The following is a 13887-nucleotide window of genomic DNA, read 5'->3' on the forward strand; positions in this document are numbered from 1 at the left end:
CTAATCTGACTGAGCTTGAGCTGTTTTGCAAAGAAGAATGGGCATGGATTTCAGTCTCTAGATATGCAAAGCTGGTAAAGACATACCCTAAAAGACTGGCAGCTGTAATTGCAGCAAAAGGTGGTTCTACAAAGTATTGACTCAGGGGGCCGAATAATGACGCACACCCCACTTTGCAGTTATTTATTTGTAAAAAATGTTTGGAATGATGTATGATTTTCGATCCACTTCTCACATGTACACCACTTTGTATTGGTCTTTCACGTGGAATTCCAATAAAATTGATGCATGTTTGTGGCAGTAATGTGACAAAATGTGGAAAACTTCAAGGGGGCCAAATACTTTTGCAACCCACTGTACACACACACACACACACACACACACACACACACACACACACACACACACACACACACACACACACACACACACACACACACACACACACACACACACACACACACACACACATATACACACACATATATATATATATATATATATATATATATATATACGCATACACATATACACACACACAAACATATACACACACACACATACATATATACACACATACACACACATACATATACACACACGCATATCTGTACATACATACACACACACACACACGCATATCTGTACATACATACACACACACACATATATACACATACACACACAAACATATACATGCACACACACACATATATACACACACACAAACACACACATACACATACACAAACACACACATACACATATATACATACACACCCACGCGCACACATATATATAGACACATACACACACACACATATATACACACACACACACATATATACACACACACATACATACACACACACATATATACACACACACATACATACACACACACATACATATACACACACACACACACACACACACACACACATACATACACACACACAAACACACACATACACATATATACATACACACCCACGCGCACACATATATATAGACACATACACACACACACACACACATATATACACACACACATACATACACACACATATACACACACACACACATATACACACACAGGGGCGCCTCTAGCCTTCTTGTCACTCCAAGCAAGAAATCCTGTGGCACCCCCCCCATAAAAAATAAAACAAAAATCATATACATTATAGAACACTTCACACATGATATAAGCCATCAGAGAGGGATAACTATAAAATGGAGCCTTAGGCAAGATAACACTTTGCCCTCCACTGATGGTCACCTGGCTTATTTAGTTAGATTTGGTGGGGGCTAGCAACCACCAGGCCCCTAAACTCTCTCTAGACCCTAGGCAGCTGCCTAAGTTTGCCTTGTGGATGATCAGCATTGTATGCCATACAGCACATTCTGCCAGTATGCACCTCAAATACAGCATCCACACTACAAGTTCCAATGGGAGTCACATTGCAAGATTGGATTATCAAGCAAGACATTCTTACTTTCAAAATAATTTTTCACAAACATTATGAGATATGCAAATATGTTACCACCTGTTAGGGTAGGACTAGAGTGGGTATATCATGACATTGAAGGGCTGATATGGTAAGGTGGTTTAAGGCCCAGTGCACACCGAGCGGTTTTAGCAGCGATCCGCCAACCGCATTTGTCTGTGAAAACGCTTGGCTAATGTATTTCCATGGGATGGTGCACACCAGCGGTTTGAGGTTTTTAGCAAACTGCAAACGTGCCTCCTGCTGCACATTTGCGGTTTGCAGAAGCGATTCTGCCTCAATGTAAAGTATAGGAAAAATGCAAACCGCTCTGAAAAACGCTAGATCAGAGCAGTTTTCCAGGCGTATTTGTTACAGAAGCTGTTCAGTAACACCTTTTACTGTAACAATATTTGTAATCTGCTTCACAAAAACGCTCGGCATGTTTAGAAAATGTCTCTAAACATGCCTAGAATCGCTCTGAAATCTGCTCCAAAACCGCTAGCGTTTTGAGGATCTAGCGGTTTTGGTGTGCACTGGGCCTAATAGTTTGATTCATAATCCATTCTGGAGATAAGCACAGTGTGTTTGTAGTGTAAGTGATACAAGAGAAGAGAAGTAGAATGGAGGGAGGAAGGGTAGTAGAGGGTCAGAATTGATGGCATGGATGAGCAGATATCTATGAGTAGAATAGAGGCTCAGTGGGTACCGCTACTGCATTTTAGTGCTGAGTCCTAGGCTTGAACATTGGCCAGGGCAAAATCTGCATGGAGTTTCTGTCTTCAGACACTTCAGACATTTCCTGCATCCTAAAAAACATACTAATAAGTCAACTGGTTTACCCCAAAACAATCCTATGTTGAAAATATTAGACTATAACTATGGTAGGGATTAGACTGTGAGCTCCTCTGAGGACAGTCAGTGACATGACTATGTACTCTGTAAAGTGCTTCAGGAGATGTCAGTGCTATATAAATAAACAATAATAATATGGTAGGACATTATACTATGACTATGGTAGGGTTAGATTGTGAGCTCCTCTGAGGACAGTCAGTGACATGACTATGTACTCTCTACAGTGCTGCAGAAGATGTCAGTGCTATATAAATACATAATAATAATATGGTAGGACATTAGACTATGACTATGGTAGGATTAGATTGTGAGCTCCTCTGGGGACAGTCAGTGACATGACTATGTACTCTGTAAAGTGCTGCAGAAGATGTCAGTGCTATATAAAGTACTGCAGAAGATGTCAGTGCTATATAAATACATGATAATAATATGGTCGGACATTACAGTTTGACTATGGTAGGGATGAAATTGTAAGCTCCAGTGAGCAGTCAGTGACATGACTATGTACTCTGTAAAGTGCTGAAGATGTCAGTGCTACATAAATACACAATAATAGTTCCAAATGCTACTGGCTCCCCTGAAGAGTGCTCAGACTAGTGTACATAGTTGTGCACATTGTTCCCCAAGTAGCAGTTGTTTGGTCAGGGAGACAGTGGGAGAGGGAGCATGAGCAGAGGGTGAGGGCAAGCAAAGTTAAGCTCCACACTCACCGCAGTGACTGCAACAACACAGGAAGATGGATCCAGCGAGGTGTCCCTCATGATAAGCGTCCAGCGATTCATCTTCCTGCCAGCGGGTATGTGAGATGTCACGTGACATTACAGGACGGGCGCGAACGAGAAGTCAAGCGACCTCAGTACTTTACTTGATCCTCAGTGACGGTCACTTTTCACCACACAACGCTAAGCGATGTCATGACATCGTGTAAATGACTACTTGTCGCTCAAAAAAAAAATTGATGAACATCAGGAAAATCGTTGGAAAAATCGTGAGGTGGTACATAGCATTAGAGAGAGGGCAAACAGACAGCATTAATGGAAATACATTATTATGCCATCTTCAATTATAAGTAGTGATGGATGTAATTACACACATTGCTTACATGTCCATTATCATTGTTTGAGCTTTAGATGCTGCCCTCCTATTCACTCACGCACAATGAAAGACAAAACCTGCAACCCCCACTGTGTCCATTACACACTTCAAACACTGTCCTGTTGAATTCAGGGAGAAGTGCAGGCTGTGTAGGGGAGAGGATCAGATGATCCTACTGCTCCATAGCTAGTCATGGCGATTGTCCTGACATCTAGACATGCAGACATTCTAGCAGAGCACACAGCTGTCTGCAGAGTTTACTGTTTGTTTGTTTGTTTGTCTCACTCCCTCTGCAGACTCAGTAACATTTGGGGGTAGGGCGCTGTCGCTGTCTCCTCTGTGGAGGGGCAGAGAACAGCTATAAGCCAGACACCTTCTTCTTAGGGAGTATCTATAATTCTGAACTCTGAATGATTCTTTAGTGACTTAGCAGAAGGCTATTTGTGAAAAGAGCAGAGTAACCAAGCAGCTCAGGGTGACCCAAGCTACTAGGAATGTATAGGGGGATAAAAGGAACCAAATGCCCTCCTACTAAAAAAGCAAAGCTTGGTGTAATTTGCCTTCTTAAAACAGAAGGAAATCTTTTTCTCTCCAGTCCCTTACAACGGTCTTTCAGGACAGGAATTTTTATTTCCCCTTGGACTGACAGTAATTTATTGCGCCTTCCCCATCAAAGCCGCTCCAAGCCGCTGCCTGGGTGGTCAGTAGGTAAAGGCGCCCCTGTACACACACACATATGCACACATACACACACACACACACACACACACACATATATACATACATATACATAATCATATATAATATATATATATATATATATATATATATATATATATATATATATATATATATATATATACACATACATATATACACTGGGAGCAAAACCCATATTCAACCAAACCCATAAAACGATGAATATCGTTTTGAAATGTAAGTCATAAAACAAGTAATATAGTTTTTAGTGTGGCGCCATTTTTAACTCATAAAACAATAAATATCGTTTTATAATGCAAATTAATGCGGCACCATTTTTACACTGTCGGCTCTGGCGCCATTTGTAACTGATCCACATAAATGCATACACACACAATCTCACATTCACACATTTATTCTAAACTGCCTGCAGCAGCACCAATATTAACTTGAACTAGAATACTTATCAAATCCATTATTTTTTATTATTTGGTATTAGCGGTTATATGTTCCACAGCTCTTTACAGAGTATATTGTCTTGTCACTAACTGCCCCATCAGAGCGGTAGGCGTAGCGGTAGGCGTAGCGACTGGGAAGCAGAATACTGAAGCAGTAGAATCTGGGTCCTGTCAGAGCTGGACGTAGATTCGTACTACTTCGTTCCGTAAACAGTTAAAGGACTACTGTAGGGGGGTAGCGAGAAAAAAGAGTTGAACTTACCTGAAGCTTCTAACTGTCCCCCACAGATGTCCTGTGCCCGCCCAGCCAGTCACCGACGCTCCGGTCCCCACCTCTGGTTAACTTCCGGAATTTCTGACTTCAAAGTCGAAAAACCATTGCGCCTGTTTGCCCGTGTCCTCGCTCCTGCTGGCCTCACCAAGAGTGTATTGCGCAGGCCTAGTCGAACACGCTGAATCCAGCGCTGGAGACCCAGGCGCCACCATAGGCCGTAATAGGAATTACAGCTATAGCAGCGCACAGGGAGTAACTTCGGCGCTGTCAGAAGATGGAGCTGAAGTTACTTTTAAAACACAATAATTCGGCCTCCAGCAATAGCTGGAACCCAAATTATTTCATTCCCCACCATCCATGGCAGCCTGGATGGGGAATAGTATTTAACACAGCCGGGAACTTGTTCAGCAGCAGGATCAGCAATATACCGGCTGTATCCTGTGCTCAAGTCTCCTGCGCCATTATCTCTCATATTCGTCCCAGTACGGTCTGCGCCTGTGCAGTACACTCCTAGTACACTCCTAGTAACGTCAGCGGAAGCGAGAACACGGCCACGCAGGCACAGTGGTTTTCTGATTTTAAAGTCGAAAATTCAGAAAGTGAACCAGAGGCGGAGACCGGAGCATCAATGAGTGGCTGCGTGGGCACAGGACATCTGTGGGGGACCATTAGAAGCCCCAGGTAAGTTTAACTCTTTTTTTCCCCCTAACCCCCTACAGTAGTCCTTTAATATGTCTATAAATGATAAGTGTATTTAAAACAAAAATGATTATTCTTCTGCAGGCTGCTGTTAATATGCTCAGTCGATGCCAATCAGTGGGTTATCAGAAAGATGGGATTCTGTGCACTGCCCTTCACCCAGGATGGGTACAAACAGATCTAGGAGGCCCACAGGTGAGTTGTTTGGAGCACATGCAAACAAGATTCCATAGGAACATGATGTTAAACCGTTCAAACGTTTGAAAAGACAGCTTCACTAAATTATCAGTTTTGCTGTGATCAGATTTTTACGCTACAAACTTGAGGCAAAGGAGGGGGGGATTTTTAATTACTTTAGCCTCCTGTAGTCCTTCTGCTCCCTCAATGTCCTTCCGATCCCCTCTGCTGTAGCGCTGTGAGGCCCCTGATCCAGCTGGTTTGCAGGCCACTGTGCAGGCGTGGTCCTGATTGCGCAGAATGCTCCCACCCATGGGAGCTCGATTGGGTGTTGTGCAGGGCCAGGAGGACCACACATGCGCAGTAGTCTGCTACTTAGCTAAGTCGTGTACTTCACAGGGCAGACGGACTACAGGGGGCTAGATGAAGCCACTGGTAAGTAAAAAACATATCATGTTTTCGTCTCAGGTACATTTTAACATGTTAGAGAACTTTGCTATCTACTGTTATGCTTCCCCACTGTGATTAGAAATGAAATATCTCCTGCTCAACCTGTTCACAGGAATGATGTGCTGCCTGGTCAAAAGCTAAGCTGCAAGTCTGTACAGTGATTGTGGGTAAGCTGTTACCCAGAATGGTGACAGAAATAAATCTACAGCATTTGTAGCTGAAGTATTAAAGGGGTTCTGTCGGGGGATATTGAAGATAAAAAGCATCACTTACCTGGGGCTTCTATCAGACCCTTGTAGCAGTAATGTCCCACGCCATCCTCCTCCGCTGCTGGCTCCGGTCTAGCGCCGGCATGCCATCCAACTACGGCTGTGCGGCCGTAGCCACGTGCCTGTTCGCTCCCGCGCGCAGCATTGGAAGCTTACTGCGCAGGCCCAGTACAAGAATACTTCATACTGCGCCTGCGCAGTAAGCTTCCAATGACGCGAGCGGGAGCGTGCATTATTCATCTTGTTAGATGAATAATTGCCCGATGCCGGCGGTGGGGAATGGCAGATCGGAAGAGGACGGTGTGGAACGTTACTGCTACAGGGGGCTGATAGAAGCCCCAGGTAAGTGTTTTTTTTATCTTTAACAACCCCCCACAGAACACCTTTAAGTTCTGTTCCCACTTTAGTGGAGAGCGGACATTTTTTGTCCATTCTCCTCTCATTGCTAAATGGACAATGAACAGCTCTTATTTTATAAATATATATATAGGATCCATTGCGGTAAGCGGGCCGCACTTCTGAGCAGTCAGCGATGTTCCCGGACAGGCGGATGAGTTTCCCATATAGCTTATGGGGGTAACGCTTCTTCACCAAGCTACAGGCAAACCATTGGAATGGACATTACACTGTCTGCTCCTGCTGATCTGGCGCAAGAGGGAACCAAGCCTTACATAAGGGAGATAAAATGGCGCACTCTGTTTAGCAAGATGTAGCTATATATCATGTATGACACATTGATGGAATGATCTGAAAAGAGGTTTCTATCCATACTAATCTAACATCTCCTAGATAACAAAACTGACTTCAGCCTACTATGAGTAAAAACTGACAGGGTTAGAGCTTTTATACACAAACTATGATGTGAGTACACCTCGTACGCAGTAAGCACACTACATTTGTGCTAAATGTGTATAACTTGTACTAAATTTGCAGTTTTCCAGACACCCAAAATAGGCATGTCAAGTCAACCACATGACCCTTACCCAGATATGTAGCTATTACCAACAGCATGATATCAATGACATTTAAATAATACCAACAATAGTACATTTCTAAGATCATGCATATAATGGCAGAAACAAGTAGATATTACCAATGAGAGGCAAATTCTAATGACTCGTAATAACATTAAGGAGAAATAATAGACATGCAGATGATTCCAGTGACATGCACATTTCAGTGACATGCAGATAATGTCAAGAACAGGCAGATATTGCAAACAATGGACACATTTCAAACACCACCATTTCCCGAGACAGTGTAGATTCTGCATGTTAATAGAATTTCCCTGTTACTAGTTGAAATGTAGATGGAAAGACTCTGAGGCACATTTGCAATGACGGTAACTTTTCCTCCTGAATTTCCTCCTAGGAGAGGAGCTTTTGAAAGACAAAAACGAGACCGAGAGCCCGATATGGTGCAGTATGTCAGGATTAAAACGGAAATGGTAAAAATTACCAGTAGATGTACTCACAAAGCTGGGCTACCACAAAGGCAACCACTGGAACGGCAGGTGGGGAGAATTATAACCTGATCCCACTCAGGTATTTAAAAGTCGCTCTCTGTAGATAGGAAAAAGACGGGGATGCACCCCTCCACCCAGGGTGGACTAATCAGTAGAAGAAACGAACACAAGAGAGGCGCCAACAAGAATAAAATAATTAAAAGCCGTCTAAATGGAGGGATGTAGGTGGACTCACCTCCCTCAGGTAAAGACCAGCCAATGAGCTGTATTTTATATGTATTTTATCTGCTTTGTTAAAGAAAACCTGAACTGAAAATTAAAAGTCAAAATAAACATACACAAGTCATACTTGCCTCCTGTGTAGTCTACTCCTCAATCTATTTTCCTCTCCTGTCCTGCGTCCTGTTTGTCCACTGTGATCAATGGAATTCTCTGTCCTCCATTTTGAAAATGGCTATTACCCAATAACAGCTTCCTGGTCAGCTCACTGTTAAACTGTAATATTGCCCACTTGAGCCATAGGGAAACATGGACACATCAGTTCTCCTCCCAGCTGTAACTGACAGCAACTGATATATAACTGACAGCAACTGATATATTTCAGGTCTGACAAAATGTTGTCAGAACTGGAAGGGATCACTGTAAGAAGGAAATGGTGAGCTTCTGAGAGGAACTGATGGCAAGGTAACTATGTAATGTTCATTTGAAGTTACTTCATGTGTTTATTTTAAATAATTTTACTAAGTACAGGTTCTCTTTAAGCGTCCTCTGGCATAGCCCCTTTTCTTGTGTTTGTTTTCCCCCAGTGTTTCTCCATACTTGATTGCCTGATGAAGCGGGAGCTTTGCCCGTGAAACGCGTTGCATACCTGGAGAATCCCCAATAAATAGTATTGTTGTTAATTAACGGCTCATTGGCTGGTCTTTACCTGAGGGAGGTGAATCCACCTACATCCCTCATTTTAGACGGCTTTTAATTATTTTATTCTTGTTGGCGCCTCTGTTGTGTTCGTTTCTTCTTCCTCCTAGGAGACTTTGCAATTGAAAAAATACCAAGATGTTGATGATTAACCACTTGCCGACCGCACACTCATAACGTGCGTCGGCAAAGTGGCAGCTGCAGGACCAGCGACGCAGTACTGCGTCGCCAGCTGCAGCCTAATTAATCAGGAAGCAGCCGCTCGTACGAGCGGCTGCTTCCTGTCAATTCACGGCGGGGGGCTCCGTGAATAGCCTGCGGGCCGCCGATGGCGGCTCGCAGGCTAGATGTAAACACAAGCGGAAATAATCCGCTTTGTTTACATTTGTACGGCGCTGCTGCGCAGCAGCGCCGTAAGGCAGATCGGCGATCCCCGGCCAATCAGCGGCCGGGGATCGCCTCCATGTGACAGGGGACGTCCTGTCACTGGCTGCACAGGACGGATAGCGTCCTGTGCAGCCCAGATCTCCCGGGGGAGCAGGTAGGAGAGGGAGGGGGAGGATTTCGCCGCGGAGGGGGGCTTTGAGGTGCCCCCCCCGCAAAATGCCAGCCAGGAGGAGCGATCAGACCCCCCCTGCACATCATCCCCCTAGTGGGGAAAAAAGGGGGGCGATCTGATCGCTCTGAGTGCCCTTTGATCTGTGCTGGGGGCTGCACAGCCCACCCAGCACAGATCACCTAAAACAGCGCTGGTCCTTAAGGGGGGGTAAAGGGTGGGTCCTCAAGTGGTTAAGTACCATCAAAATAATTTTGAGTATTTTCTTGCTTGCTGGTGGTTTAAGAGGCAAGTTGTGGAAAAATATCACCTAGGTGAAATCTCAGGAGAAAAAGTTACTTGCATATGGGCCTGAATGTGTAAAGCAAACCCATTTTAAATCACAATAATGTATTTTTATATTCTCATTTTCAGGCTCCTCTCACGGTTCAGCAAAGTGTAAGCGGTATAGTTAAAGTGTTGGACAGTCTTTCAGAGAAACATTCTGGAGTCGTTGTGGACTGGGAGGGAAACATTCTTGAATGGTGAAAAACATTTCTACAATGTTTTGAGTTGTATTTGCATATTTCCCTTACTGCACATTTGTTTCACCTGTTTGTACCAATGTCCTAAAGGGAATGTAAAGTGACTTACAAAAACTAATAAAGTCCTAGACTGTCTGTCTTGTTTGATGAATAAAGTTGAGTACATTCAAATGAATTCAACATTCAATAAACAGCTATTGCAAACACATCAATATGTGTCATTGTCAGGTTTGCTGTGTCCATTCTCAGGGGCATGGAGGAGATTCCAGATGACAGGCAGTTACATTAGGAGAGCTGAACAGGGCTGGTAGAGCTTTAACAGGTCTAAACGGTGCAAAAAAAGCAGTATTTCCATTTGTGCTCCTGTGGCTTCTGGGCCCCCCTGCAGCCGCATCCCTTGCAGGGTCTATTGTTACGCCCCTGCTCTGAAGGATCAAATGACACGTTTTCCTGGTCTCTGCAACTTACTCCACAAATAGCAGGAAAAATGATATGCACTTTAAAGTAATTTTACTTCCCTGGTGCATCTCCATGGCAGCATATTGATTGGACTGGCTCCACCCACCAACCCTATAGGACAATTTAACTGTTAAAGAGGAACTGCAGCCTAAGCAAACATACTGTCATTAACCCCCTGCCAACCGCTCCACACCAATTGGTGAACCGGGCAGCAGCCCCAGGACCACTCCACGCCGATTGGCATGAATGGCTGTGGGCGGGGATAGCAGGGGATTGCACGCAACCCCGCTGGAATGATGGAGCTCCGCTCCGCCTTCAGTCTCCCAGCGGTGATTGCCACTTGAAGGCTGTTAGACGGCGAAACCACCATCTAAAAGGACTGTACAACACTGCGATCTAAGGCAGCGCTGTACTGGGGATAGCCATGTGACACGGCTGTCCCCCTGGGGGACACAGGAGCGATCCGCTGTTATAGGGTGATGGGGGAGGGAGGGTGAAATATTAAATTAATAAAAAAAAATAAGGAAATTTAATAAAAAATAATAAATTAAATATTTATAAAAAATAAATGAACAATCCTGGGGGCGATCTGACTCAACCAACAGAATGCTGTTTTGGTGGGGAGAAAAGGTGGGGGAATCACTTGTGTGCTGAGTTGGACAGCCCTGCAGTGAGGCCTTGAAGCTGAAGTGGCCCAATTAGGGAAAATGGGCTGGTCACTAGGGAGGTTTAACACTGCGGTCCTCAAGTGGTTAAGTGACATTAGTTATGTTAATTAAAATAGATAGGTAATATAATTTCTTACCCACCCTGTTTTAAAAGAACAGGCAAATGTTTGTGATTTCATGGTGGCAGCCATCTTTGATGGGGTGGAGCTTAGCTTCTGTGCAGCTAAAAATGAGGCTTGGGTAAGAGAAACATAGTTCTGAAGCTGTGAAACTGTTAAAGAAACACCAAGCCTTTTCAATGCTGCTGAATAGATTTTTAGTCCAGAGGTTCACTTCAAGCAGACAATTTCATGGATGGCCCTGAATCTCTTGTACTTAGCATCTTTCCCAAGGACCGAAGAGGAGGCCATGCATATACTGCAACGGAGATACCCTAGGATAAAAAGACGACATCTAGGTGAGTATAAATGTTCCTGTTTCCCAGGTGCCTAGATGGCAGCATATTGATAGTGTGGGTACACAATTTATTTTTAAAGAAGAATAGGCAGTAGACAAGACAAAATTTACTATAAAAACTAAAGATAGGATTGTGGTGGTCTAACCTGTAATGATCCACAAATGTGTAACATGAAGACCAGCAGCTTGCAGCTCTGTATATAGTAGAAGCCAAGACCTTTGCAATGAAGGTCCAGGAGAAAGAGAAGTAAGAATCGGTTGAAATAGTGAATGTTGTTATCCATAAACTCCTGTTGTTGTTGATAAGGCTGATATTTGAAGTTTAAAGAGAAACTGTAACCAAGAATTGAACTTCAGCAGTAGATGATACCCCCTTTCCCATGAGAAATCTTTTTCTTTTCACAAATGAATCATCAGGGGACTCTGTGTGGCTGATATTGTGGTGAAACCCCTCCTGCAGTGTGATGTCAGGACCATGGTCCTGACAGTTTCTTATCTGTGAACCTCATTGCATTGTGGGAAATAACGGCTGTGTCTAACTGCCAAAAAAGCAAGCAGAATCTTCTTCCACTGACATCACTTGCCAGCAGTAAAAATGTCACAATGTGGTAAATGTCAGAATGTAAATCAGGGAGAGGAAAGATTTTACAATGGGAAAACACTGACTAAATCATTTATACATAATTATTGTAAAAATGAAGCACTTTTTTACTACATTATTTTCACTGGAGTTTCTCTTTTATGGTGTATCCTAGACCAATCTCTAAGCTCATTTACAGGGAGGACAGAACCATAATAACTGATGGGCTGGAAGTATCAAATTGAGTGAAGCAAACTGAAGAAATGTCTCCCAGACTCATGAATAGGCAAAGTTTGTTGAGCTCTTAATGAAGTCTGAATGATTCAGTACATCCAAGAGATTCTAATCTAGGCCTCTCAGTTTCCATGCTGATAGCTGTATTACTTTTATAATGGTGTTCCATGTCCATGTGTCCTGAACATTGTCCACTCACGTCTGACTCAAGGTCACTTACCTTGCTCCAACTGAACCAACATGAATGGACATTGACTAAAAACTCAAAAGGCTTTACCCTGGCACTGAGTAGGCTCTGACACATTGAGACCGAATCCGATGACTGAATCAATTTTTAATCCAAAGAGAAGAGCCCCATCATAGGATATTTTTTAACCCAGTTCTGCTTAGAAGAGAGATTCTCTAGATTGTAAGCTCAGAAGGCCAAGTAATGTAAATATTGATTGAGGCTTCTTTTGTAAATATTTTTCGGCACCAATAATTGTAACTCGTCTCTATCAGTCAGAAATTCCCAATGCTATTTAGCATTTACATAGGCCTTCCTTAGGAGTTTTATTAGCATCAATCAGCAATACAAGGTGTTCAGTCAGAAGCCATCTTGGTTATAGGAAATCAGGAAGTAAGAATATCATATCATATCACCGACGTTGTCAACAAGATGGCTCTGTCTTTCATAAATCCCCTTCTGCCCCATCCACGCTTTACTTCCGCTTGCGTAGTAATACTACACATGCAGAAGTAAGTTCCGATGGCATCTTGTGGCCAAATAGTAAGATTACATCTGGAAATAAAAATTTCCAAATAATGACATTTTTTTTTACTGTTAAAATTAGTCCCTTACCTCCCACACTCCCCAATAGCTACACAAAATGTTTTTTTGTTGTTAAAAATTACAATAAAAAAATACATAAATAGTTACCTTAGGGACTGAACTTTTTTAATATGTATTTAGTAAGGTATATTATTATTATTTTTTTAAATTATGGGTTTATAATAAGACGTGGACGCAAAACTTAAAAAATGCACCTTTATTTAAAATAAAATATCGGTACCATACATTGTGATAGGGACATAATTTAGACGGTGTAAAAACCGGGACAATTGGGCAAAATAAAATACATGGGTTTTAATCACGGTAGCATGTATCAATTGCAAACTATAATGGCCAAAAACTGGCGAATGAATGGGAGGTGAAAGTTGCTCGGATGCATACGGTGAAACAACACTGTAGGCTGAAGTGGTTAAAAATACAGCAAAAGTCTAGCTCTGATGTGATTAGATGGTGCCAGAAAGAAACAAAAAAAACGATACTAAATTTGTTTGGACCGACTAAATTCTGACCAAGATTCTGAAAATGAAGAAAATGCATAAAAGTAAGCATGGTAAGAAATCGGGTTAATGTTATGTTGGTACTGATTTATTTGTCTTTGCGTCTGTTAACTGAATAACAAAAAAAACACATTTACAGAGTCTTGCAATCATAAATCTTATGGTTTTCAGACACCACATTTTTTTTTCCTGGACCTCAGCTCAAATTATTGCCCAGCCGATTAGATGCACTTCA

At 42.7% G+C, this 13887-nt stretch overlaps 1 protein-coding gene across 2 annotated transcripts in view; it reads left to right on the forward strand.

Annotated features, from left to right (window-relative positions):
- Positions 1 to 10056, forward strand: part of LOC137537587 (C-signal-like) — a 65333-nt gene extending 55277 nt beyond the window's left edge. Inside the window, exons 5-6 of one of the 2 annotated variants that reach the window (XM_068259463.1) lie at positions 5652 to 5762; positions 9817 to 10056. In XM_068259463.1, the coding sequence (XP_068115564.1) occupies positions 5652 to 5762; positions 9817 to 9930 (225 nt within the window). In that variant the 3' untranslated portion in view covers positions 9931 to 10056. The remainder of the gene's footprint in view (positions 1 to 5651; positions 5763 to 9816) is intronic. The other variant, XM_068259464.1, reaches the window with a different exon arrangement.
- The last annotated feature ends 3831 nt before the right edge of the window (positions 10057 to 13887 follow it).

The sequence above is a fragment of the Hyperolius riggenbachi genome, chromosome 11 (assembly GCF_040937935.1).
Source record: "Hyperolius riggenbachi isolate aHypRig1 chromosome 11, aHypRig1.pri, whole genome shotgun sequence".
Taxonomy (NCBI): Eukaryota; Metazoa; Chordata; class Amphibia; order Anura; family Hyperoliidae; genus Hyperolius; species Hyperolius riggenbachi.